General features: G+C 37.1%; 2 protein-coding genes and 1 pseudogene across 3 annotated transcripts in view; 2 read left to right on the forward strand and 1 right to left on the reverse strand.

Moving 5' to 3' along the window:
• Positions 1–3,723, forward strand: part of SPATA1 (spermatogenesis associated 1) — a 52,475-nt gene extending 48,752 nt beyond the window's left edge. The window contains 2 exon segments of the mRNA XM_042997682.1: positions 196–240; positions 3,524–3,723. Of these exon segments, the coding sequence (XP_042853616.1) occupies positions 196–240; positions 3,524–3,552 (74 nt within the window). The 3' untranslated portion in view covers positions 3,553–3,723.
• The window catches only part of CTBS (chitobiase), a 43,015-nt gene that overhangs the window by 1,730 nt on the left and 14,907 nt on the right, over positions 1–26,378 (reverse strand). For both annotated transcript variants that reach the window (XM_042997685.1, XM_042997684.1), the window contains exons 2-6: positions 21,712–21,850; positions 21,028–21,236; positions 3,504–3,672; positions 1,995–2,092; positions 1,548–1,709 (exon numbers count right to left, since the gene is read on the reverse strand). In XM_042997685.1, coding sequence (XP_042853619.1) covers positions 1,548–1,709; positions 1,995–2,092; positions 3,504–3,672; positions 21,028–21,236; positions 21,712–21,850 — 777 coding nt within the window. The remainder of the gene's footprint in view (positions 1–1,547; positions 1,710–1,994; positions 2,093–3,503; positions 3,673–21,027; positions 21,237–21,711; positions 21,851–26,378) is intronic.
• Positions 16,402–17,025, forward strand: LOC102970512 (annotated as a pseudogene).

Below are 26,378 nucleotides of genomic sequence, written 5' to 3' on the forward strand. Positions count from 1 at the left end.
AATTTATGGTAGCACCATTGGAATTAGGACTATTTTGCAGGACATTAGTCACTTGGTAAATGAATAAACTGGCATATTTAAGTATAGTAGGTTCATTTACTACAAGCCTATTTTATATTCTATTTAAAATTTTAAATTGTGATTCACTATTAAAAGGCAACCTCTATGTAAATATAGAAATATTTATTTTTGCAGGTTCAGGGATGAATCCAAAGACACATATCTCTTTGCCATTATTTAGTGAGTACTTTGAGCCCTTTTGATACTGTTAAGAAATTTCAAATGTCTCAAAGTAGTGAAGGATTAAAGGATGAAAAACTGAGCATATGTAAAATTGATCTATTCATGATTAAGGCATACATATGCTTTTGGGAATATCGAGTGCATGATGAGGCTGCTATGGCTCAAACAGCATAAGAAACCAAAAACGATTCTCTTCAATCACAACAAGAAACTTGATTTTGGTTGCTATGGAATTTTACAATGAATGAAAAAGAGGAACAAAACAGTTTTATAGCTAAACTGTTGTCTAAAGTGCCATTAAATAAATGGCTTTCAAAAGGTTTATCAAAAGGCTTCCTGAATTGTAAAACCTTAAAGAATTTGTCTTATTCATTAAGGAAAAAAATAAGTCAGGAACTACAAAAAATAGTATCCCAGAGTGTAAAATATTACACTGTTTGGCAAAGACAAGATTATAATATACCCTAGTTTAATGGGTATATAAAGGTATAGAAATCTCTACACCAAAGCTTTCTATATAATTGATACACATGTACATGTCTGTATACCAAAACTTATTAAATATGTGGGTTTATAGTCATTTTTCATAAATTGGGAACAGGCCATTATTAAGGAATATAAATTCCTACTGGAATCAACTTACATCATATTTTAGGGCTACTTTTACAGTAACAGAATCCAAAGTAAATTCAAAGATGGCTTGTAATTGAGGTGTGTGGAAAAGTTTGTATTATATTAAAGGTAAATTATGAAAAATATTACTTTTGCCTCTTTGTATGGCAATTACTATTTATCAAACACTACCTGACAGAATTGCTCTGGTCATTTCCTCTACTTCTTCAAGTTTCTGTTTGTAATATAATTTGTCTAATGTCACATAGTTTATACCATTTTCCACTGATTCCATGATGATGCATTCTTTATTCTCAGCCTCCCTATAAAAAACAGCCTCATCAGAACCTTTAGGCTACCTTGAAATGAAGGGTTACTGAGTGGTAATCTATTTTGGCCCAAAGCCACAGTTATCATACATAGCTGTCAATTATTACAGGAGATCCTGTTTGTGATATACATGTTTTTATAACCTTATCTAACATGACAAGTGGCCCATGCAAAGAAGTTATATTATTAGCATAAGTTGAACTGCTCAGCTGGAAAGTAAAGTACCTGATTACAAGTTTACTCACCTAAACTCTATGTTGTACCCTAAAAGAAAACTGATAGAAATTCTTAATATCAAATATGTAATTATGAAAACATGCAGTTATGAAAATAGAATGTTCATAACTTGTGAAAAGTCTTACTTTATAGTTATAGTAAGAGGCCTGCTGATTTTTATCCCAGTGGCTTCCAGAAATAGAACTATTTACGTGCTTCATAATTATTTTATAGGGCACCTGCTGTCCTGAAGCAATACCACAAGAGGCCCTCCAGGAAGGGACTTTTGGAATGGTACAAACACGATCCTAGAAATATAAAATGTTCATGTTATACATTTATCAGTTAAGCAAGTCTTAGAAACCCAATCAGAAAATGTAATCAAAAACTATTAGAAATAAAATATGTACTATAAATAACCTGACTATACCTAATAAAAGTAAAAAGAAAATATGTAACATTCAGAAACTTCCATGGGATTAAATAATTAAACGCTACCTTTTTAGTCTCAAACTATGTTCATATACAAAACAAAACAGGCTCCAAAAATATAATAGAGAAAAAAATCATATAGGAAATAAATCTGTTCTTACCTCCAATAGCTTTAGACAGGTATAGTCATAACCATACCAGGGGATACCCATTACAAGTTTCTCAGGGTTAATGCCGATCTTGATGTAGTCATCATACCCTAATCAAGTTGGGACGGAAAAGGCATATTTTTTCACTTTATATTCTACTAATGGGTTTATACAAGCTATTCAACCATTCGGAAGCTAAGTTTGAAAAAACAAGTACATTTATGCAAAATACCAATAGAGTGTTTCTCTAATATGACATAAGTGATTTGTTTTGAATATTAGAACACATTTAAAACAAGATCAAATTGTAGCAAAAAATTCATAAAATTTATTTCTAGGAAGAATGACACATTTCAGGAAAGCATGTTAATTGTGTATTAACTGCTAAGACATGATATAACTCTCTGGCAGGGATGGCCTCAGAATTTCATATGGCATATTTCTATAACATGGAACAATTGTGCTTTCTATAAGTATGAATTACAGCTAGGGACAAGAAATGTCCCCCAATTACCCTGTATTCAATCTATAGTTAGGAAACAAAGAAATATGAACAGATTCCTGGTCAGTCCCTGCTGTACCCAATGCTGCAAAATGTTTTCCCACCCAAAGATGTTCCAAGATTACCAGAAAGTTGAATTAAGTAAATTTGCTGTTTTTAAGAGCCTTTATTGTGTACTGTTAAATATCCAAGAGAGGGGTAGAGTATGCCTTATTTCACAAACATATTTGATAATGAGCCTAATATTGTTAGGACACAATTATCTCCTTTATGAAACACAGTTTGGAAAAATGAATTACTTTGTAGTTATAACAGTTATTTTCCAAATTATAAGTGGCATATGCATATGATCAGATTATTAATTTGGACATGATGAGGCTAGGTTCTAAGATTTTTCTCTCTAAATTGAAAAATATTTTTTATTAATCAATACTTAAAGCAGGGCCAATTATCTCAGAAAATTTCACTTGAGTCCAAAAGATAGCAAGAAATCTTTTATTGAATTGGCTGATGTGATATGAATGATAGATCAGAAGTACTCTTAATTCTAATAGTGATATAGCATGGGTGCTAATAATAAATGCCAAATAAGACAGTCCTCTATCAATCATGCACAGTAGCTACTCACATTATAACTATCTTTGCTATTAGCTAACATTGGTTATTTCAACAAAAATATCATGTCAAATTCTAGATAAGCAAATAATCTCCTTTATGTAACTTTGGGAGAAAAGTTTTGACTTCAAGTTAGAACACCTGCTTGAGCCCCAACTAAATAATACTTAGTAGCAATACAAAGAGAACTTAACACTCATCATCCCATCTATAATAGAGGATTAATAATATATCCCACAAAATTTTTAGAAGAATTAAGTGAAAAGTTTATGTAAACTTGAAAGCTCTCCAAATTAAGTGATATTCATGTTTCAAGAAAGCTTTACAAATGGAAAAGGTATACAAATGATTTAGAAATACTAAAATAACCTTAATGTTAAAGTGATCATTTTGTGGACTCTTACCAGTTAATGTCTCCTTATAGGGAGCATTGGCTGCTGCAATACATTCTGACAAGGCCGGACTTTGTTCATCATAAGACATCACAAAGAGAAAGTCACAAGCATCTGCAATTCCAGTGTAATTATAGCACCTGTCTTTGCACTTTGGAGACCAAGTTACATCAAAGGTTACCTGTGGAAAAACACGTACCATTTTATGTAACATGATCAAATATGCTTATTATGTCAGTTTTTTATTATATATATTTGCTTCATACTACCCAAGAAAAAAAGATCTATTTACATATATGAACATAGGGTTCTATATGCTTATAGAAGTAGAACAGTTCTAAGATATTTTTACCCAGATGGGTTAACCCAGACATATATTTGGACAGATACAATGACCAGGAGCAGGGCACTGTGTAGAAGAGGAATTTTAAATGTCTTTAGAGGCTAGACTGGTACCTCAACTGATTGAAAGAAATAGACGTAATGACAATAGGGTGTAGATGGGTCACTAAGCAACTAAAGAGTAAGCACAACTAAAATAATTCAAGTACAGAAGTTTTTGAAAATATTGGGTGGGCTAGATAGGTCATCTCTTGGTACAAGTTGACTGTCCTGGGTTGGGAGTCTAATATTCAATTATGTTACATGATAGGTTTAATCCAACATTACAGTTAAAGAAAGTGGTTTATGGCTATAGGGATAAACTAATCAACTCAAAATGTTGAACAAATCACTTAAATGTTATTTTATGGGAATATTCAAATAAAACCTGAATGATGAATTACCTTTCATTTTTGTAAGCCAGTCTTCAACAAAGATGAGTCTCTTTAAAATATTTATTGCCTTAACCAGATATTAATTTGCATTATTTTATATATGGGCAAATGTTCTAAAGCATCATTAAAGGTTTCTTTTTCCTTTAGATACTCATTAAACACATTAATTATTACAAAAGATAATGCAATTAAAATTTTTACACTTTGGGGGCGCCTGGGTGGCTTGGTCGGTTAGGCGTCCGACTTTGGCTCAGGTCATGATCTCGTGGCCCGTGAGTTCGAGCCCCGTGTCGGGCTCTGTGCTGACCGCTCAGAGCCCGGAGCCTGTTTCAGATTCTGTGTCTCCCTCTCTCTCTGACCCTCCCCCATTCATGCTCTGTCTCTGTCTCAAAAATAAATAAACGTTAAAAAAAAATAATAATAAATTAAAAAAAAATAAAATAAAATTTTTACACTTTGGCCAATTTATTGTTATAGAATTTTGACAAAGTCCTAAAAAGAGTTGTAATTATCTATTAACACTAATGGAATCTCAGCTTTATAAGTACAAGCTTTCCTCAATAGCACTACAGCAAAATAGGTTATAAAGTGATTTTTTTACACATCCAATCCCATTTTATCACTGCTTCCTATTATAAATGGAGCTATACTATAGTAACAGAGAAACCAAATGATCACCTCTAAAAAGGAAAATTTCAAATCCACTGTAGAAGTCCTTACCTCTTCTGAGCATTAGTACTTTTACCTGGGGCACCTGGGTGGCTTAGTCGGTTAAGCATCTGATTCTTGATTTCGGCTCAGGTCATGATCTCACGGTGAGTTAGAAACCCACATCCAGTGAGCTTGAGCCCTGCTTCTTGTGAGCCTCACTTCTCTGTCTCTCCCTTTCTGTTTCTCTGCCCCTCATGGGATTCTCTCTCTCTTTGCCCTCATTCACTTGCACCCTCTCTCTCCCTCAGAAAAAAGAAAAGACTATTTTTACCTGGATTTCCTGTCATGGTTAATCTCCTATTTTTGAGAAAGCAGCATTCGTATATTAGACAAATCAAAATGATTTTGGTTCTAGTTTTGGCTCTGTTATAACTAGGTCGGTGTCTCTAAAAACATCTGAATTGGTTTTCCTACCTGTAAAAAAATCATTGTGTGGAAAGAACTCTTCTGGCATATTTTTAGCTCTTTAATTCTAGGACCATAATTCCGTAATCTTTTTTTTTATTTATATAGGCAAAATGAATTTTTTTTAAATATGAAATTTATTGTCAAATTGGTTTCCATACAACACCCAGTGCTCATCCCAACAGGTGCCCTCCTCAATACCCATCACTCATCCTCCCCCTCCCTCCCTCCCTCCCCTTAACCTTCAGTTTGTTCTCAGTTTTTAAGAGTCTCTTATGTTTTGGCTCCCTCCCTAACATTTTTTTCCCTTCCCCTCCTCCATGGTCTTCTGTTAAGTTTCTCAGGATCCACATAAGAGTGAAAACATGTGGTATCTGTCTTTCTCTGTATGACTTATTTCACTTAGCATAACACTCTCCAGTTCCATCCACATTGCTACAAAAGGCCGTATTTCATTCTTTCTCATTGCCACATAGTATTCCATTGCATATATAAACCACAATTTCTTTATCCATTCTCAAATTAATGTGATACATCACATTAATAAAAGAGCATAATTCTGTAATCTTAATCATCATTTCCCCAAACCTCATTTCTCCTTCCAGACTCTATTTGTCTTTTTTTTTTTTTTTTTTTTTTTTTGGTGGCCAGTTTAAGAACTTTAGGGCTATTATCTGACTTCTCTCACACCCCATAACTAATCTCCCATTTTCCTTTGGGTGGCTTCTCATAACTGGTTCTGCTTCTTTCTTTCCATTAATTTTCAATATTTATTGAAGACTTCCTGAGTGTTAGGGTTATGCCATCATCCTAATCCAAACTATAAATCTCAAGTTATTAGACTTGGATTAGTATTTACTGGTTTCCATTTCTCCTCTAGACTATTATACATACTACTATGGAATAACCTTCCCCAAACACTTTCTACCATGTAACACCACATACAGAATAAAATGCATATGCTTCAGTCTGACATTCTGGACCTTCCACAATCTGGCATGCCTTAGCAACTGTACCTTCCACTAATTTCGATACATGAATTTGACATAATAGGCCAAATTGTTCTACTTGCCCCTCAAAATTGGAAATAGACACTCCTATTGCAAAGTCTGTTCAATTTCTTCCTCCCTGCCCTTTCACTGTAGCATAATCTGGGCTAGCAAAGAGGTTGTTTCCCTTACACTAACTCTAGTCTCTTAGTAACAGCAATCTAGAAAATGAAGGAAACGTTTTCTGAGAACAAAATTTGTGAGGAGAGGAGTATGTTGACCTGTGTACCAGGTATTTGCTATTCTTGATCTAAACTGTATTTGTCTGAGGAGGGAAGGTCCAAGATGATGATGTAGGAAAACCCAGAAACCACCTGCTCCACAGACATACTAAATCTACACCTATAGAGCAGTTCCTCTGAAAGAACTGACGACTGACTGAGCAGCTTTTGCACAACAGAAGAGAAACACACCACCTAGAAGACAGCAAGAGAGATGTAGACATGGCTACAAAGGAAGTCCCCACCCCCCTGATGCTGCTACTTGCAGTGGGGAGGGATATATACTGGGAGACCATGAGAAAATTTGTCTGCCTTGGTACAGGGGGAAAAAAGCAACTTTTTAATAAAAGATTAGAGGGTCTCCTGGGTGGCACAGTTGGTTAAGCCTCTGACTTTGGCTCGGGTCATGATCTTACTGTTCATGGGTTTGAGCCCTGTGTCAGGCTCTGTGCTGACAGCTCAGAGCCTGGAGCTTGCTTCAGATTCTGTGTCTCCCTCTCTTTCTCTCTCTTAGCCCCTGCCCCACTTGTGCTCTATCTCTCAAAAATAAATAAATAATGAATCAATCAATTAGAATATACAAAATCCAGTCCTAGAACTCTGTCAAAAAGTGGGGGAGCTGCTAGAAATCTTTGGGTCAGAAGGGTTGGCAAGCACCAGGGTTTATATTCCCTCACTACCTTGACATCATGAACAGGAGCAGGGCCTGGGTGGGTACCCAAGGCAGCTTACCACTTCAGTAAGCCCTAGGCTCCTAGTCCACACCAGCCCTACCCGTCCCACAAGGCAGATCGAATACGGAGCACATAAGACAACCCTGGTCAGCATTTACCATAGTTACAGCTGTCTCACCAAAGTGACAGAGGTGCACAACACCCTAAAACTTTTCAGGCCTGCACTGCTTTGGCTCCAGGCAATTTTCCAGGGCATTTCCCACCCAGAAAAGCATGCTGAGACACCCTGGCCTGTGCCTGCCTCGACTCCAGCCACCCTGCCAGAGTACCCGTGCACGAATGTCCTGAGAAGTCTACCCACTTAAGCTTCACCTGTCCTGCCAAGGCACCCTCTGCAGAAAGAACCCTGGGACTGTCCCAGCCTATGCCCACTTCAACTCTGACATCTCAGCAGGGTGGCCCCACCCTGCAGGGGAACTCATGCTAGCCACCACTCCAGCCAGCTGGCCAAAATTACCAGGTGCACACAGTCTATACAGGGGATGATTACACACATAGGACCATTCCTTCAAGTTTAGAAGTAGCTGTTCTACCTAATTCATAGAAACAAACTCAGAAAGTCAAGCAAAATGACAAAGAAGAATATGCTTCAAACAAAAGAATTCAGAAAAGGAACTAAATGAAATGAATATAAGCTATCTACCCAATAAAGACTCTAAAGTAATAGTCATAAAGATGCTCACCAGAGAAGAATGGATAGACTCAAAACATTAAGAGGAGACAGAAACTTTAAAAAAAAAAAAATCAGAGTTGAATATGGTAATGGAGATGAAAGATACACAAGAGGGAATCAAGAGTGGATTAGAGGATGCATAAGAATGGACCAACAATCTAGAAGACAGGATAATGGAAAGCACTCAACCTGAACAGCAAAAAGAAAAAAAAAAATTTAAATGGGGATATGGTAAGGAATATCTTGGACATCAAGTGAATAAGCATTCACATTCTAGGGGTTCCAGGAGGAGAAAAGGGAGAGGAGGAGGGAGAGGAGGACAGAAAATTTATTTAAAGAAATAATAGCCAAAAATGTCCCTAACATGGGGAAGGAAACAGACATCTAATTTCAAGAATCAGAGAGTTCCAAATAAGATGAACTCAAGGAGGTACACAAGACAATAATCAAAGTGTTAAAGATTAAAGACATAATTTTAAAAGCAGCACAAGGAGTTAGTTACATACAAGGGTTAAAGCTATTTGATGAGTTTTCAACAGAAACTTTATAAGCCAGAGAGAACTGGCATGATCTAGTCAAAGCACAGAAAGGGAAAAACTTCCAAGAATACTCTAACTGGCAAGGTTATCAGTCAGAATTGAAGGGGAGAGAGAGTTTTCCAAACAAAAGTTAAAGAAATTTATCACCACAGTTACGAGAAATGTTCAAGGGACTTCTTTACATGTAAAGAAAAAGGCCATAATTAGAACAAAATTATGAAAAATTTCACCAGTAAAAGGAGATACAATAAAGGTAGAACAATCACTTACGTAGCTAGTATGAAGGTTAATAGACAAAAGTAGTAAAATCAATTATATCTAAAAATGTAGTGATGGGGCTCACAAAGTAAAAAGATATAAAATGTGACAACATACATAAAATGAGGGGGAGAAAAATGAACTACGTACAAAATGTGTTTGAACATAACTGACCAACTTATTATAGACTGCTATATACTTAAGATATATGAACCTCTTGGTAACTACAAACCAAAAATCTATGATGGATATACAAAAAATTAAGAGAAAGAAATCAAAACATAACACTAAAAAGCCACCCATCACAATAAGAGCAAGAAGACAAAAACTACAAAACAATCAGAAAACAACAAAATAGCAGTAAGTACATACCTATCAATAATTACTATAAATGTGAATAGTCTAAATATTCTAATCAAAAGACAGAGTGACAGAATGGTTAAAAAAAAAAAAAAAAGACTCATTGATATGTTCCTACAAGAGACTCATTTCAGACCTAAAACCGCATATGGACTGAAAGTAACAGGATGGAAAAATACCCCATGCAAATGGAAGGAAAGAAAAAGGTGGGGCAATACTTAGACATAATAGACTTTAAGACTATAACAAGAAACAGAAAAGAGCATACATAAGATGAAAGCATCAATCCAATGAGAGGATATAACAGTTGTAAATATCTATGCACCCAACATTGAAGCACCTAACTACATAAAGCAAAACTTAACAGACCTAAAGGAAAAAATGGACAGTAATATAATAGTGGCAGGGGACTTTAAACCCAACGTACATCAATGGATTTGATCATTCAGACATAAAATCAACAGGGAAACAGTGGTTTTCAATGACACATCAGACTAGATGGACTTAACGAATATATCTATATAGATATATAGATATATATATAGAACATATATATATACATATATATATAGAACATATATCTATCTATACATATATATACATATATCTATATCTATATCTCTATATATAACATTCTCCAAGATAGAGGATGTTAGGCCACAAAAACAAGTCTCAATAAATTCAAGAAAACTGAAATATCAAACATATTTTCCAACCACAAAGGAATGAAACTAAAAATCAATTACCAAAAAAAAAAAAAGAAAGAAAAAAACAAACACACGGAAGCTAAACAACATGCTACTAAACAACAAATGAGTCAACAAATCAACTTTTTTATTATTTTTCTGATTTCTGAATAGTTATTTTTAATGTTACTATTGCAATAGTTTCAGGGTGCCACAAACCATGCCCATATAAAATGGCAAACAACCCAGAATATTGTGTGTGTTCTGACTGCACCCAGTGGTTTTTGCCATGTCTCTGTCCCTCTGCTTGGGCACCCCTATTCCCTGAGACACAACATTTAAATTAGGCCAATTAATAACTCTAAAATGGCCTCTAAGTGTTCAAGTGAAAGGAAGAGTCACATATCTCTCACTTGAATCAAAAGGTAGAAATGATCAAGCTTAGTGAGGAAGGCATGTCAAAGCTGAGACAGGCCAAAAGCTAAACTTTTTGTGCCAAACAGCCAAGTTGTGAAAGCAAAAAGTTCTTGAAGGAAATTAAAAGTGCTACTCCAGTAAGCACATGAATTATAAGAAAGTAAAAATTGTAAGAAAGTAAAAATTATAAGAAAGTGAAAGCCATATTGCTGATATGGAGAAAGTATTAATGGTCTAGATGGAAGATCAAACCAGCTACAACATTCCCTTAAACCAAATCCAGGGAGAAAGTCCTTAACTCTTCAATTCTTTGAAGGCTGGGAGAGGTGAGGAAGCTGCAAAAGAAAAGTTTGAAGTAGCAGCAGTTGGTTCATGAGGTTGAAGGGGAAAAAAAACCTTTCTCCATAACATAAAAGTGCAAGGTGAAGCAAGAAGTGCTGACATAGAAGCTGCAGCAAGTTATCCAGAAGATCTAGCTAAGATAATTAATGAAGGTGGCTACACTAAACAATAGATTTTCAAGATTGACAAAACAGCCTTAATTGGAAGAAGATGTTATCTAAGGAATTCCATAGCTAGAAAGAAGTCAGTCAATTTCTGACTTCAAAGCTTCATAGGACAAAGTCTCTTGTTAAGGACTAAAATAGCTGGTGACTTTAAGCTGAAGCCAATTCTCATTCACTATCATGAAAATTCTAGGGCCCTTGCGAATTATGCTAAACCTGGAAGAGGGGGCCATGATGCTCGAGCAGCATGGAACTTTTTTTTTGCCTTTCTTATTTCTGAAATGCAGCTAGATCAACACCAAACTATCTTGCACACCTGGAAAACTGATTTGAGGATTAACACAACAATCTGCACAACTTGAACCACAGAACTCAGCAGTTACATGGCGTGGAGAGATGAACTGGGGAGAGACAGAAGCCACGGAGGGTAGGGAGCTGTTTTTGCTTGTGGAGAGAGGACAGAGACAGGGGAGAGTACAGGAAAAGCACTCCCCCCCAGCCCCCAAAAGCAGATCGAGAGAAGGAGAAAGAGTGGACTGAACAAAAAAGAGAAAAAGGGACTGCAAGCCAAAAAAAAAGGGGGGGGGGGAGAAAGTAGAAAGAGGGCTTATATACCATTAAGTCTCTATAAACAGGGGAGAACAGAGTCTGAAACTCTGCAGCTCAATACCTGGCAGAGCTCTGGTGGGAAGGGCAAATCCCCAGGAGCAGAGAGCAAGGTCCGAGGGGTCCTCAGGGAACATGGGGAGAGGTGATTCCCCTGCTGGGAGGACATTTGGTAGAGGCTGTGTGGCCTCCCCACAGGCAAAGGTCCCAGCAGACCCTGGAGAGTAGCCACATTCACTGGTGTTGGAACAAGGACATTAAGGGAGAAACCTGGCACCAGGTGTGTGTTGTGATTTATCATAATCCCTGAAATTCTGCTGCTACATGATCACACAAACTTTTTCTGGGGTGGGCTGGCACCCAGCTGCAGTCTCTGGGCATCTGCAGCAGTTACAGGTGCATGAACATTCCAGGGGGTGGGCTGGCACCCGGCCATTGCTCAGCGAGACCATCCCCCAGAGGGTTTGAGTGGGTGAAAGCCACAGTCCCTCAGAAGTGAGGGGTTTGGAAACAGCCCCCTCTGAGATAAAACTCTGGAGGGAGGTGCCCCTGGTGGTTGACGGCTTTGTCATGGACTGTGTAGAAGTGGGGAGTGGACAGAAGCCAGAGACAAAGGAAGGGTGCATGATTGCCAGTCAGTGAGAGCACAGAATTCTGATATTAGAGACTAGGTAGCTGGGTGACACCATTTTCACCCCTCCTGCGTAAGGGCATATATGTCTACACGTGTCACCCCAGTAAACTAAGCAGTGCCATCTAGTGGACAACAGAGCCATTACACCAAGCCCCGCCCAACTGGGCCAACCGCACTCTAGAGGAACACCACAAATCTCTCCACCTGCTTAGTTTACAGATTATAAAGTGCTTCATAGTTTGAATTCTAGGGGAAAATGGATGTAATTTCAATCGTATTTCATTCTGTTCGCTGGTCCCTCTATTCATTTTTTTTTCTTTTTATTTTCTTATTCTTGAATACAGAAAGAAAAAGTTTATTTTTATTATCCGTTTTTATAAAAAAGATTTTTCTTTAATTTTTTTCTATATTTTTACTTTTTTGTAAATTTCTGAAATTCTATTTTACTTTCATCGTTTCACTTTATTCTATTTTATTTTATTCTATTTTATTTATTTATTAATTATTTATTTTATTTTTTAATTTTCATTTTCCTTTTTTTTCCCTTTTTCTTTTCTTTCCCTTTTTTTAATCTATTCTGTCACACTTCTTTCAACAACCAGACCTAAATATACCTAATATCTAGCATCCTTTATTTGATTTTTTGTGTGTGTTGTTTTTAAGTTTTTAATTTTAATTTTTTAATTTTTTAATTTTATTAATTCTTTTTCTTCCTTCAAAATGATGAAACAAAGGAATTCACCCCAAAAGAAAGAACAGGAAGAAATGACAGCCAGGGACTTAATCAACACAGATACAAGCAAGATGTTGAACCAGAATTTAGAATCACGACAAGAAGAATACTAACTGGGGTTGTAAAAAGCATAGAATTCCTTTCTGCAGAGATAAAAGAAGTAAAATCTAGTCAGGACGAAATAAAAAATGCTATAACTGAGCTGCAATCTTGAATGGTTCCCATGGCAGCAAGGATGGATGAAGCAGATCAGCGAATCAGCAGTACAGAGGACAAACTTATGGAGAATAATGAAGCAGGAAAAAAAGAGGGAAACTGAGGCAAAAGAGCATGATATAAGAATTAGAGAACTCAGTGACTCATTAAAAAGGAATAACATCTGAATCTTAGGGGGTCCCAGAAGATGAAGAGAGAGAGAAAGGGGTAGAAGGGTTATGTGAGCAAATCATAGCAGAAAACTTTCCTAACCTGGGGAAAGACACAGGCATCAAAATCCAGGAAGCACAGAGAACTCCCATCAGATTCAACAGAAACTGACCATCAACAAGGCATATCATAGTCAAATTCACAAAATACTCAGGCAAGGAAAGAATCATGAAAGCAGCAAGGAAAAAAAAGTCCTTAACCTACAAGGGAAGACAGATCAGGTTTGCAGCAGACTTATCCACAGAAACTTGGCAGGCCAGAAAGGAGTGGCAGGATGTATTCATGTGCTGAATCGGAAAAATATGCAGCCAAGAATTCTTTATCCAGCAAGACTGTCATTCAAAATAGGAGAGAGAAAAAGTTTCCCAGACAAACAAAAATTAAAGGAATTTGTGACAACTAAACCAGCCCTGCAAGAAAGTTTAAAGGGTACACTCTGAGGGGAGAAAAAAAAAAAGGAAAAAAAAATTCCAAAAGCAACAAAGACTAAAAGGACCAAGAATACCACCAGAAACTCCAACTCTACAGGCAACATAATGGCAATAAATTCATATCTTTCAGTACTCACTCTAAACGTCAATGGACTCAATGCTCCAATCAAAAGACACAGGGTAACAGAATGGATAAGAAAACAAGATCCATCTATATGCTGTTTACAAGAGACCCATTTTAGACCTAAAGACACCTTCAGATTGAAAATAAGGGGATGGAGAACCATCTAACATGCTAATGGTCGCCAAAACAAAGCTGGAGTAGCCATACTCATATCAGACAATCTAGATTTTAAAATAAAGACTGTAACAGATGAAGAAGGGCATTATATCATAATTAATGGGTCTTCCCACCAAGAGCTAACAATTGTAAACATTTATGCTCCAAACGTGGAAGAACCCAAATATATAAATCAATTAATCACAAACATACAGAAACTCATTGATAATAATACCATAATAGTAGGGGACTTCAACACCCCCACTTACAGCAATGGACAGATCATATAAATAGAAAATAATCAAGGAAACAATGACTTTGAATGACACACTGGACTGGATGGACTTACCAGATATATTCAAAACATTTCATCCTAAAGCAATGGAATACAATAAATATTCTACTCGAGTGCACATGGAACATTCTCCAGAATAGATCACATACCAGGACACAAATCAGCCCTCAACAAGTACAAAAAGATCGAGATCATACTGTGCATATTTTCAGACCACAACACTATGAAACTTGAAATCAACCACAAGAAAAAATTTGCAAAGGTAACAAATACTTGGAGACTAAAGAACATCCTACTAAACAATAAGTAGGCTAAACAAGAAGTTAAAAAGAGGAAATTAAAAAGTACATGGAAGCCAATGAAAATAACACCACAGTCCAAAACCTCTGGTATGCAGCAAAGGTGGTCATAAGAGGCAAGTACATAGCAATCCAAGCCTTCCTAAAAAAGGAAGAAAGGTCTCAGATACACAACCTAACTTTACACCTTAAAGAGCTGGAAAAAGAACAGCAAATAAAACCCAGGGGGCACCTGAGTGGCTCAGTCGATTAAGCTCCCAACTTCGCTCCGGTCATGATCTCGCAGTTCATGGGTTTGAGCCCTGCATCAGTCTCTGGGCTGGCAGCTGGGAGCCTGGAGCCTGCTTCAGATTCTGTGTTTCCCTTTCTCTTCCCCTCACCCACCCTCCCTCCCTCTCTCTTTCTCTCTCTCTCTCAAAAATAAACAAATATTTAAAAATTTAAAAAAAAAAAAAACAGAAGACAGGAAATAAAGATTAGAGCAGAAATCAATGCTATTGAAATCAAAAAAGCAGAACAGATCAATAAAACCAGGAGCTGGTTCTTTGAAAGAATTAACAAAATTGATAAATCCTTAGTCAGTTTGAACAAAAAGAAAAAGGAAAGCCCCAAATAAATAAAATCAAGAATGAAAGAGAGATCACAACCAACACTGCAGAAATAAATAAGAGAATTTGCAGAAATTAATGAGAATATTATGAGCAATTATACACCAATAAAATAGGCAATCTGGAAGAAATCGTCAAATTCCAAGAAACATATAAACTATTAAAACTAAAACAGGAAGAAATAGAAAATTTGAACAGACCCATAACCAGTAAGGAAATCAAATTAGTAATCAAAAATCTCCCAAAAAACAAGAGTCCAGTGCTGGATAGCTTTCCAGGGAAATTCTACCAAACATTTAAAGAAGAGTTAACACCTACTCTTTTGAAGCTATTCCAAAAAATAGAAATGGAAGGAAAACTTCCAAACTCATTCTATGAAGCCAGCATTACCTTGATTCCAAAACCAAAGATCCCTCTAAAAAGGAAAACTACAGGTCAGTTTCCCTGATGAACATGGATGCAAAAATCCTCAACAAGATACTAACCAAACGGATCCAACAATACATTAAAAGAACTATTCACCATGACCAAGTGGGATTTAGACCTGGAATGCAGAATGGGTTCAATATCCTCAAAACAATCAATGTGATACATCACATCAATAAAAGAAAGGACAAGAACCACATGATCCTCTCAATAGATGCAGAGAAAGCATTTGACAAAACATAGCATCCTTTCTTGATAAAAACCCTCAAGACTGTAGAAATAGAAGGATCGTACCTCAAGATCATAAACGCCATATATGAAAGACCCACTACTAATATCATCCTCAATGGACAAAAAAAAAACCCGAGAGCTTTCCCCCTAAAGTCAAGAACACGACAGGGATGTCCACTCTTACCACTGTTATTCAACATAGTATTGGAAGTCCCAGCCTCAGCAATCAGACAACACAAAGGAATAAAAGGCATCCAAATTGGCCAGGAGGAATTCAAACTTTCACTCTTCGTGTCTGACATACTGTATGTGGAAAACCCAAAAGACTCCACCAAAAAACTGCTAGAACTGATCCATGAATTCAGCCAAGTCACAGGATATAAAATCAATGCACATAAATTAGTTGATTTCTATACACCAATAATGAAGCAACAGAAAGAGAAATCAAGGAATCGATCCCATTTACAATTGCACAAAAGCTATAAAATATGTAGGAATAAACCTAACTAAAGAGGTGAGTTGCAGCACTAGTCACTGACAGGTGAAGCTTTTTCGTCACTTGCAAAGGTTCGCCGGGTCATGGTGCCAGCCTGACTGAGAAAAGGATGCTTCCGGGAGATGAATGAGGAACCACCTCCTCCTGCTGTTCAAGTATAGGGGCCTGGTCCGCAAAGGGAAGAAAAGCAAAAGACGAAAATGGCTAAATTCGTGATCCGCCTGGCCACTGCCGCAGACTGCAGTGACATCCTGCAGCTGATCAAGGAACTGGCCAAATACAAATATATGGAAGAGCAAGTAATATGAACTGAAAAAGATCTATTAGAGGATGGTTTCGGAGAGCACCCTTTCTACCACTGCCTGGTTGCAGAAGTGCCCAAGGAGCACTGGTCTCCGGAAGGACACAGTGTTGTTGGTTTCGCCATGTACTACTTTACCTATGACCCGTGGATTGGCAAACTGTTGTATCTTGAGGACTTCTTAGGAATGAGTGATTATAGAGGCTTTGGCATAGGATCAGAAATTCTGAAGAACCTAAGCCAGGTTGCCATGAAATGTCACTGTAGCAGCATGCACTTCTTGGTAGCTGAATGGAATGAACCATCGATCAACTTCTACAAAAAAAGAGGTGCTTCTGATCTGTCCAGTGAAGAGGGATGGAAACTCTTCAAGATCAACAAGGAGTATTTTTGACTAAAGATGGCAGCAGAGGAGTGAGGAGTGCTGGTGCAGAAAATGACAGCTTCTATTCTATTTTAGATTAAATTCTCAACTGATCTTGCTTTCTATCCTGTTTGCAGTTGAATAATAGAATGAACACCCATTCCAAAGCTTTATTATCAGTGGTGTTGTTGCATGTTTGAAATGTGGTCTGTTTAAGATGGCAGTCTTGTATGCAGTTTGGAGTCAGATTTCTCCTTGAACATCTTTTGATAAACAGCAAGGTGGTATGATCTTAATGTATAGGAAAAAAACTTTATTCTTGTGAGTCATTTAAATATGTACAATGTACACGCTGGTACTTAGAGTTTCTGTTTTGATTATTTTTTAATAAACTACCCTTTGTTTAAAAAAAAAGAGGTGAAAAATCTATACATTGAAAACTACAGAAAGCTTATAAAAGAAATTGAAGGCAGCACAAAAAAAGAAATGGAAAAATATTCCAAGCTTATGGATTGGAAGAACAAATTTTGTTAAAATGTCAATACTACCCAAAGAAATCTACATCTTCAATGCAATTCCTATCAAAATAACACCAGCATTCTTCACAGAGCTAGAACAAACAATCCTAAAATTTGTATGGAACCAGAAAAGACCCTGAATAACCAAACTAATCCTGAAAAAGATAACTAAAGCTGGAGGCATCACAATCCTGGACTTCAAGCTGTATTACAAAGCTGTAATCATCAAGACAGTATGGTACTGGCACAAAAACAGACATATAGATCAGTAGAATAGAGAACCCAGAAATGGACCCACAAACACATGGCCAACTAATCTTTGACAAAGCAGGAAAGAATATCCAGTGGAATAAAGACAGTCTCTCCAGCAAGTGGTGCTGGGAAAACTGGACAGCAACATGCAGAAAAATGAACCTGGACCATTTTTTACACCATACACAAAAGAAACTCAAAATGGATGAAAGACCTAAACATAAGACAGGAAGTAATCAAAATCCTAGAGGCGAAAGCAGGCAAAAACCTCTCTGACCTTGGCCGCAGCAACTTCTTATTCAACACGTCTCCAGAGGCAAGGAAACAAAAGCAAAAATGAACTACTGGGACCTCCTCAAAATAAAAAGCTTCTACACAGCGAAAGAAACAATCAGCAAAACTAAAAGGCAACCAACGGAATGGGAGAAGATATCTGCAAATGACATATCAGATAAAGGGTTAGTATCTAAAATGTATAAAGAACTTACCAAACTCAAGACCCAAACAACAAATAATCCAGTGAAGAAATGGGTAAAAGACGTGAATAGACACTCCTCCAAAGAAGACATCCAGATGGCTAACAGACACATGAAAAAATGCTAAACATCACTCATCATCAGGGAAATACAAATTAAAACACAATGAGATATCACCTCACACCAGTCAGAATGGCTAAAATTAACAACTCAGGCAACAACAGATGTTGGAGAGGATGCAGAGAAAGAGGATCTCTTTTGCACTGCTGGTTGGAATGCAGACTGATACAGCAACTCTGGAAAACAGTATGGAGGGTCCTCAAAAAATTAGAAATAGAACTACCCTATGACCCAGCAATTGCACTACTAGGTATTTATCCAAGGGATACAGGTATGCTGTTTCAAAGGGCCACATGCACCCCAATGTTTATAGCAGCTCTATCAACAATAGCCAAAGTATAGAAAGAGTCCAAATGTCCATCAACAGATGTATGGATAAAGAAGATGTGGCATGTATATATATATATATATATATATATATATATATATATATATATATATATAATGAAGTATTACTAAACAAAAAGAATGAAATCTTGCCATTTGCAATTATGTGGATGGAACTAGAAGATTATGCTAAACGAAATAAATCAGTCAGAGAAAGACAAATATCGTAAGACTTCACTCATATGAGGACTTAAAGATACAAAACAGATGAACATAAGGAAAGGGAAGTAAAAATAATATAAAAACAAGGAGGGGGACAAAACATAAGAGACTCTTAAATACAGAGAACAAACTGAGGGTTGCTGGAGGGGTTGTGGGTGGAGGGATGGGCTAAATGGGGCAGGGGCATTAGGAAGGACATTTGTTGTGATGAGCCTTAGGTGTTTATACATAGGAGATGAATCACTGGCATCTACTCTTGAAATCATTATAACACTATATGCTGCCTAACTTGGATGTAAATTAAAAAATAAGTAAATTTTAAAAATTATGCTATGTCCACTCTGTCTGTGCTCTATAAATGGAACAACAAAGTCTGGATGAAGGCACACCTGTTTACAATATGGCTTAGTGAATGTTTTAAGCCTACTGTTGAGACCTACTGAAAAAAGTTTCTATTCAAAATATGACTGCTCATTGACAATGTACCTGGTCATTTAAGAGCTCTGATGGAGATGGACAATGAGATAAATTTTGTTTTCATGCCTGCTAACACAGCATCCATTCTGCAGTCAATGGATCAAGGAGTCATTCCAAACTTCAAACCTTATTATTTAAGAGACATATTTAGTAGGACTATAGCTGCCATAGACAACGATTCTGCTGAAGGATCTGGGAAAAGCTAATTGAAAACCTTCTGGGAAGGATTCACCATTCTAGATGCCATTAAGAACGTTTGTGATTCATGGGGAAAAAAATATCAACATTAACAGGAGTTTGGAACAGGAGGGTTGATACCCACCCTCACTGAAGACTTTGAGGGGTGTAAGACTTTAGTGGAAGAAATAACTACAGATGTGGTGGAAACATTAGGAGAACTAGGATTAGAAGTACAGCCTAAAGATGTGATTGAATGGCTGCAATCTCATGTAAAACTTTCACAGTGGAGGAGTTGCTTCTTGTGGATGAGAAAGTGGTTTGAGATGGAATCTATTCCTGGTGAAGATGCTGTGAATATTGTTGAAATGACAATAAAAGGTTTATAATATTACATAAATTTAGTCAATAAAGCAGGAGCAGAGTTTGAGAGGATTGACTCCAATTTTGGAAGTAGTTCTATTGTGGATAAAATGCTAGTAAACCACACTGCATGCTACGGAGGAATTGTTCATCAAAGGAGGAGCTGATCAGTGCAGCAAACTTCACTGCTGTCTTATTTTAAGAAATTGCCACAGCCACCCCAAACTTCAGCAACCAACACCCTGATCAGTCACAGCCATCAACATCGAGGCCAGACTCTCCCCCAGCAAAAATATTACAACTTGGTGAAAAGCTCAGATGGTGGTTTGCATTTATAGCAATAAAGTATTTTTTAATTAAGGTATTTACATTATTTTTCAAACATACTATTGCACACTTAATAATTGACTACAGTACAATGTAAACATAACTTATATGCACTAGAAGGCCAAAAAAATTCATTTAACTTGCTTTGTTGCAGAGAGAGAGAGTGTATGTGTGTTTAAATACTCTTGGTTATCTTGTTATGAGGCCAGGTTTGAGATCACTGATCCAGGGCCACATTATCTTTTGTTACCTATATTGCCTGTAAATATGCCTTTTGCTCTTTTAGCAAAAAGCTAAAAGATCTTCTGCTCTAATCATGCTCACTATGGCAGTAGGGAAGCCTTTTGCCATAGCTCTGTCAAGTTCTATAGAGTTAGTCCTTTGAGACTTATTGGACCTCAGTTTGCAAGTAATTCAGAGCCTATGAAGCAAGTGACTTCCCCAAACTACCTCTACTCTTAGACAAGAGGGATTTCTGTCCTGCACTGATGAAAGCAGGGCCTGGATGGCTAAGCACTTTCTGATTCTTGCCAATCCAGTTGCCTATTTAATATCTCTAACCTTGCTGCAAGGCAAGTAGGTCGGGCAGTCTCAATGTTGTATTGTGCTATGAATAGAAAACAGATTTAGCACTTTAAAATTCTGTAAAACTTCTCTAATTAAGAACCTCAAAAGTTCCAGAAAATATTTTTAGGATATATGTGCTGAAATTCTTTCCTACTCAATAAAGCTGAGATTCTATTAGTCATACCTTCATGAATACATTTTGATAGAGAAAATGAGTTTCCAAAAAGTAGCAAATGAATTTTTACCTGTGATCCCTTAATTTCACGATGGAAAGAGTCTGTGGCTTCTTTGACTAAAGCAGTTAATGCATAATATTCAGGTGAAAAACAATTAGCTTCTTGCTCTATGTCTATATTCATTCCGTCCATATATTGTGCCTTGGCCAACTTAACTTTTTGAGCTATCCAGGATGCTCTGAAAGTAGGATCAATTATATCTTTTAAGGGTATGTCTCCTATGGAAGAAATATACATCTTTTGTGCATATGTGCTTTTCATAGTTTAATGAAATTTATTTCACAACACCTTAAAACATCTCATTATCTTGGAATACTAAGCCCCCAATTTAAGTTTGCCAAATAGAGAAACAATATACCAAAACAGAAAGTCATTACTCAATCTCCAAAATAACCATTATGAATAACTAGTAAAATCATTCTCAAATTAGAAGTAGAAATTGTAGACTGACTAGCTAAAAGTCATCAGGCTAATTAGGATTCACATTTTGCTCAAAATCAGAGTAGTTTATTTAATTCTTTAAAAAATAACTATCTGTGAAATGAATTAAACAGTATCTGAGATTAATTTTAGGATGATAAAGCACATACCAGATAAACACGAAAAGGGAATTTTTTGGAAAGTCAAGATGACAAGAAATGCAAGTAAACTTACTGATTGGCTGGACACATCTAGTGAAAAACTGTTACCCACCTTTTAGCACTACTCTGGCTCCGTGTGAATGAGCGTAGCACATAAGTTCTGGATCATATTTTCCAAAAATTACCACAGTTGTAATCTGTGACCAGTCATAAAATTTCCAAGTTTTATATCCAACATCAAACACAAAGACCTGCCAAAACAACAAAGATAAGCATCATTGCTTAAATCAAAGAGAATACAATGCTGACCACCCAAAATAACATTAAACACTGATCATATACCAGGCACTGAGAGTACAACAGTGAACAAGACATAGGTGTCCCAGTATCATTGGTGGCAGGGGAAATCAACCAGGCCTCGAAAGTCGGGCTAGAGAGAAATGTGGAAAGAGCCAAGGCCTAGAGGCAGAGAAAGCATGGTGATTCTGCAACTCAGTATTGAGTATAGCTGACACCTAGGATTTGGAAGGAGACAGCAGTAAAGAACCAAAGAGATCTAGGCAGGGTTAACTCATGAAAGGCCTTATAAGCCCTCTTGAGAAATTAGCATATTATCCTGAGAGAAAGGGTTTTAAAAGAATGTATACATGTTAAGTATACATTTACATAAGCATTTTAGAAAAATTCCTTAAGCTGAAATGGGAAGAGAGGCTAAAACTGGAAGCAGCACTGCTGACAGGAAAGCTGTTGGAAGAATCCAGGCAAAAGATGAAGGTGACCTCAGTTAAAATTGTGGAGCAGCAGAGATAAGCCAGATAAATGAACAGATCTGGAAGATCCTAAGGGCAAAATTAACATAATTCTGTGATGATTGAACGAGTAAAGTAAAAGAAAGGAGGTTGATTCATATTGAAGTTTCTGGCTGCAGCAGCTGGAGCCACTGCCTCTATGCAAACGCCCCAGATAACTGCATTTACTACGAATGGTTTTTGGTGAAACAAACTTCTTAAGAAGTCCTCAAGTTAAGTTCTAAGGTGGTGGATGTTATGCTTCACCAGTATTTTCCCTTCACAGATAATTCTAGAAGCACAGAAGTCTCACTGATAATTTTATTCCAAATAAAGTTTTAATTCACTGATTTAGCAAATATTTATTGAATTCCAATAAGGTATGGGGAATGCACCTCGCTAGACATTAGTGACAGAAGTTAAAGAAACCAGGTCCTTTAGCTGTTCAATTACAATAGTGTCAAGGGCTGCATGGAAATGCAAGAGGCCATGACACCATATGAAGGGGGCCTGCTACCCTGGTAGGGCAGGGTAGAGCTACACACTTTGGGGGAAAACTGAAATCTGGGTAATGATCTGGACACGATGGAAGGTTACCTATGAACAAAAAAAAGAGCGTTCTCAGGAGAGAACCAAAAGATCAATGTGGCAAGATCAAGTAGGGCTTTGTAGATACTCAGAATTTTGTATTTTATCCTGAGATGTAATGGGAAGCCATTAGAGTGTTTAAGCAGGGGAGGGACATAAAATTTGCATTAATAAATGAGAAAGAGGGAGAGATCAAAAATCACTGGGCCACTATGAGGAGAATGGAAGGGGGAGGGGAGATATAATAGTTAAAACAGACATTTCTTAATTTTCTCAATTTAAAAAAATTATTTCATTTTTATTCATTTCTGTTTTCAGAATTATTTCATTTCTGTTATTTCATTCCGTTATTTCATTTCATTTCATTATTTCATTTCTGTTTTCAGAATTAACTATGTATAATCCATTTTTCTCCTAGGTAACTTCCCACTAAAATAAAAATTACAGAATGTGAAATTGGAATGGCCATTATATTTTGGAGTTTTTAGCATATTTACATCACAAACCTTCTCCCCTATTTTAATTCCAATAATTAAGATTGAATTTGTTTTTAAAAATACTGAAAGCTTGTGACATAATACAAATCCTAAAAATATAGCTGGATGAATCAACTGAAAGTATAAGGGAAAAAAGAGCAATGTAGTCTCTGTTTGAAGGATATAGGTCAGTAAAGAAAAAAACCATGAACTTACAAATGAAAAAATTTTTTCTTCTTTGCATAATTGATTTTCCAAATGCCCACATACACTGCCCAATCCATGAAGAGGTATTGGGTGCTACAGGAAGTCTTTCAGATGTTAGGTTTCCACACTGAGTAGGTTCTTTATAAACACTTTACCACCTTTACTTACCTTAAGCAATGTACATATGCCTTTTTACTGGCATTTAAATGCCTTGCCTCAAAATCTGTTAGATTAAGAACTGGAAATTGTCCCTATTTTTACAACAGAATTGCTCTTTACACTGTTAGCCATAAAAATAAAAACTACCAGTTATTTTACCAGCAAAAAACTGTGTTTAGCTGGGACAAGCAAGCTATGGCAACAGCACTGGTAAATCTGCAGAACAAAGGAGAAGAATGCTCTTTTATAGAGGAAAGGAGGAAAGTGAGAAGGCTATTATAAACACAAAGTCAATCAGAATATACTGGAAGCTTGAAGTATGGTGGCGTTTGGTTGGCTGAATTATGACAGTCTAATTGCTTGGGCATTAATGGGGCAGGAGGAAATCCTTTCTTCTTGCTAAGATACTAAAGTAGTATCCATGTGCAGGGTACCTCTGCTCTTCCCCATTGGGTCTTCAATCGATGACAGGTAGGACATCAGAGCTCCCTCTGCCAGTCTCCCAACTCCAGTCTAAATGAGGTTTCTTTTTATTAATTTTCACACTTCCCACTTTTGATCAAGATCCTTTTTTGGAAGCATCACTGATCAAGAGGCAAGTTTTCCACATTTAGTGATTTTGTCCCTAATACCTGGAAGGATCTTCCCTGATTGTCACATCCTGTATTAGAGGGAAAGTACTGCTATAGTTGGAAAGCACTTCAGGCCACATTTGAGTAACAAGAAAGATTAGGAGAGAGAAACTCAGGTATTCCCACCTAAAGTCTGTATCCATTCAAGGTCCTTACTACTGGAAATAATCTCGAAGAGTTGAGCCAGCATCACATTACTGGATACATTTTTTTTTTTAAGTCCAACAGGCCACAAAGTATGAAATTTAATTATACAAAGAGGAAGTAGCATAACAACTCCAAATTGTATAATGATTCTAAACCAGGACACTAGGTCTAGAAGTAGCCACAGAAATATTTACTGACACTTATTCCAACTTAGGGGAGAAAGGTTCCTCCTATGTAGGCAGAGGTGGAGTCATGTATGCCTCCTGGAAGGCTCCACTTAAAGAAACCATGAAAACAGGAGCACCTAGGTGGCTGAGTTAAGCGTCTGACTTTGGCTCAGGTCATGATCTCACAGTTTGGGGTTCAAGTTTCACATTGGGCTCTGCACTGACAGTGGGGAGCCCACTTTGGGTCCTCTGTTTCCCTCACTCTCTCTGCCCCTTCCCCCTCAAAAATAAACTTTTTTAAAAACTAAAAAAAAAAAGAAACCATGAAAACAGAATCATAAATACTGCAAGCCCACAGTAAAGGAATTAACTGAGGCATCTTGAGAAGTTACAGTGTAGGTGTAAACTTGAAGCAAGGGCTGACGAATTTTTTGTAAAACAGCACAACTTGAAAGATGTTTTAAAACAGTATTCTTATCTCAAAAGACTGTTTGGAACCAAATGTGTTACTGAAAATACAGGTTGGGGGCGCCTGGGTGGCTTAGTCTGTTAAGCATCCAACTTGATTTTGTTTCAGGTCATGATCTCATGGTTCATGAGCTTGAGCCCAGCATCAGGCTCTGTTTCAGATTCTCTTTCCCCCCTCTCTCTGCCCCTCCCTTGCTTATGCTCTCTCCCTCAAGATAAATAAATAAGCTAAGAAAGAAAGAAAGAAAGAAAGAAAGAAAGAAAGAAAGAAAGAAAGAAAGAAAGAAAGAAAGAAAGAAAGAAAAGAAAAGAAAAGAATCTGTAAGGCTGCAAACTCAGAAACCATGAATCTGGATAAGAATCCAATGTCAGTTAACAGTTCAGATGAAATTGTGAATTCTGAACTTCCTACCTTTCAAAAATAAAGTGAAAAAGTAGCTTGTCCCAGGAGCATGATAAGGCTCTTTCCAAAAAGCTATAATCAAAAGAAGAGGGTTCCCCCTTCCACAAGGGCTTGGGAAATACAGATGAGGTATTGTCTTCCCACAAAAAAGACAGAAGACACAACGGTGAGAAAAAAGTATACAGGCCTGGTCCAGACATCTTGGGAAAGCTGTCTTGTCAGATGCCATCTGCTTTAATTCCAGGAAATCTTAACTTTCACGTCATTAGATGTATGCGGGTCCGGTCATGGTTTGGTGCTTTCTTTACATATGTCATGTGAATCTATTCCCTGGAGTTTTGTGGCATAAGACTTGGTTTGCAGTTCCTGATAAGGAAGGGTATTTCCAATGAGGTAGAAGACTCTCTATGGAGGTGGGCTTTTTTTGTTTTTTTCCCAACAAAATCTCCAGGTTGCAAGATGTGATGATGTTTCAGGTCACCTTCTCCTGAGGGTGCATGGTAAAAAGATTGCTCTACCTAAGTATGGTTATTTTTGAACCCGGAAGATGACCTAAAGACTGGAAGAACAGACTCCACAACCAAATGTAAAGAAGAGGCCACATCAAGGAGGTTAGGAAGCACTGATGTGGTCAGGAGCCAAACTGACCCACAGGACTGTCCATGAGAGGGAGGGATGCCGCAGGTCTGGGTATCAGGGTGGGGAGTAGACCCCACAACAGGCACAAAGGACCCACACTGGGAA

Source organism: Panthera tigris, chromosome C1, assembly GCF_018350195.1.
Source record: "Panthera tigris isolate Pti1 chromosome C1, P.tigris_Pti1_mat1.1, whole genome shotgun sequence".
NCBI classification, from domain to species: Eukaryota; Metazoa; Chordata; class Mammalia; order Carnivora; family Felidae; genus Panthera; species Panthera tigris.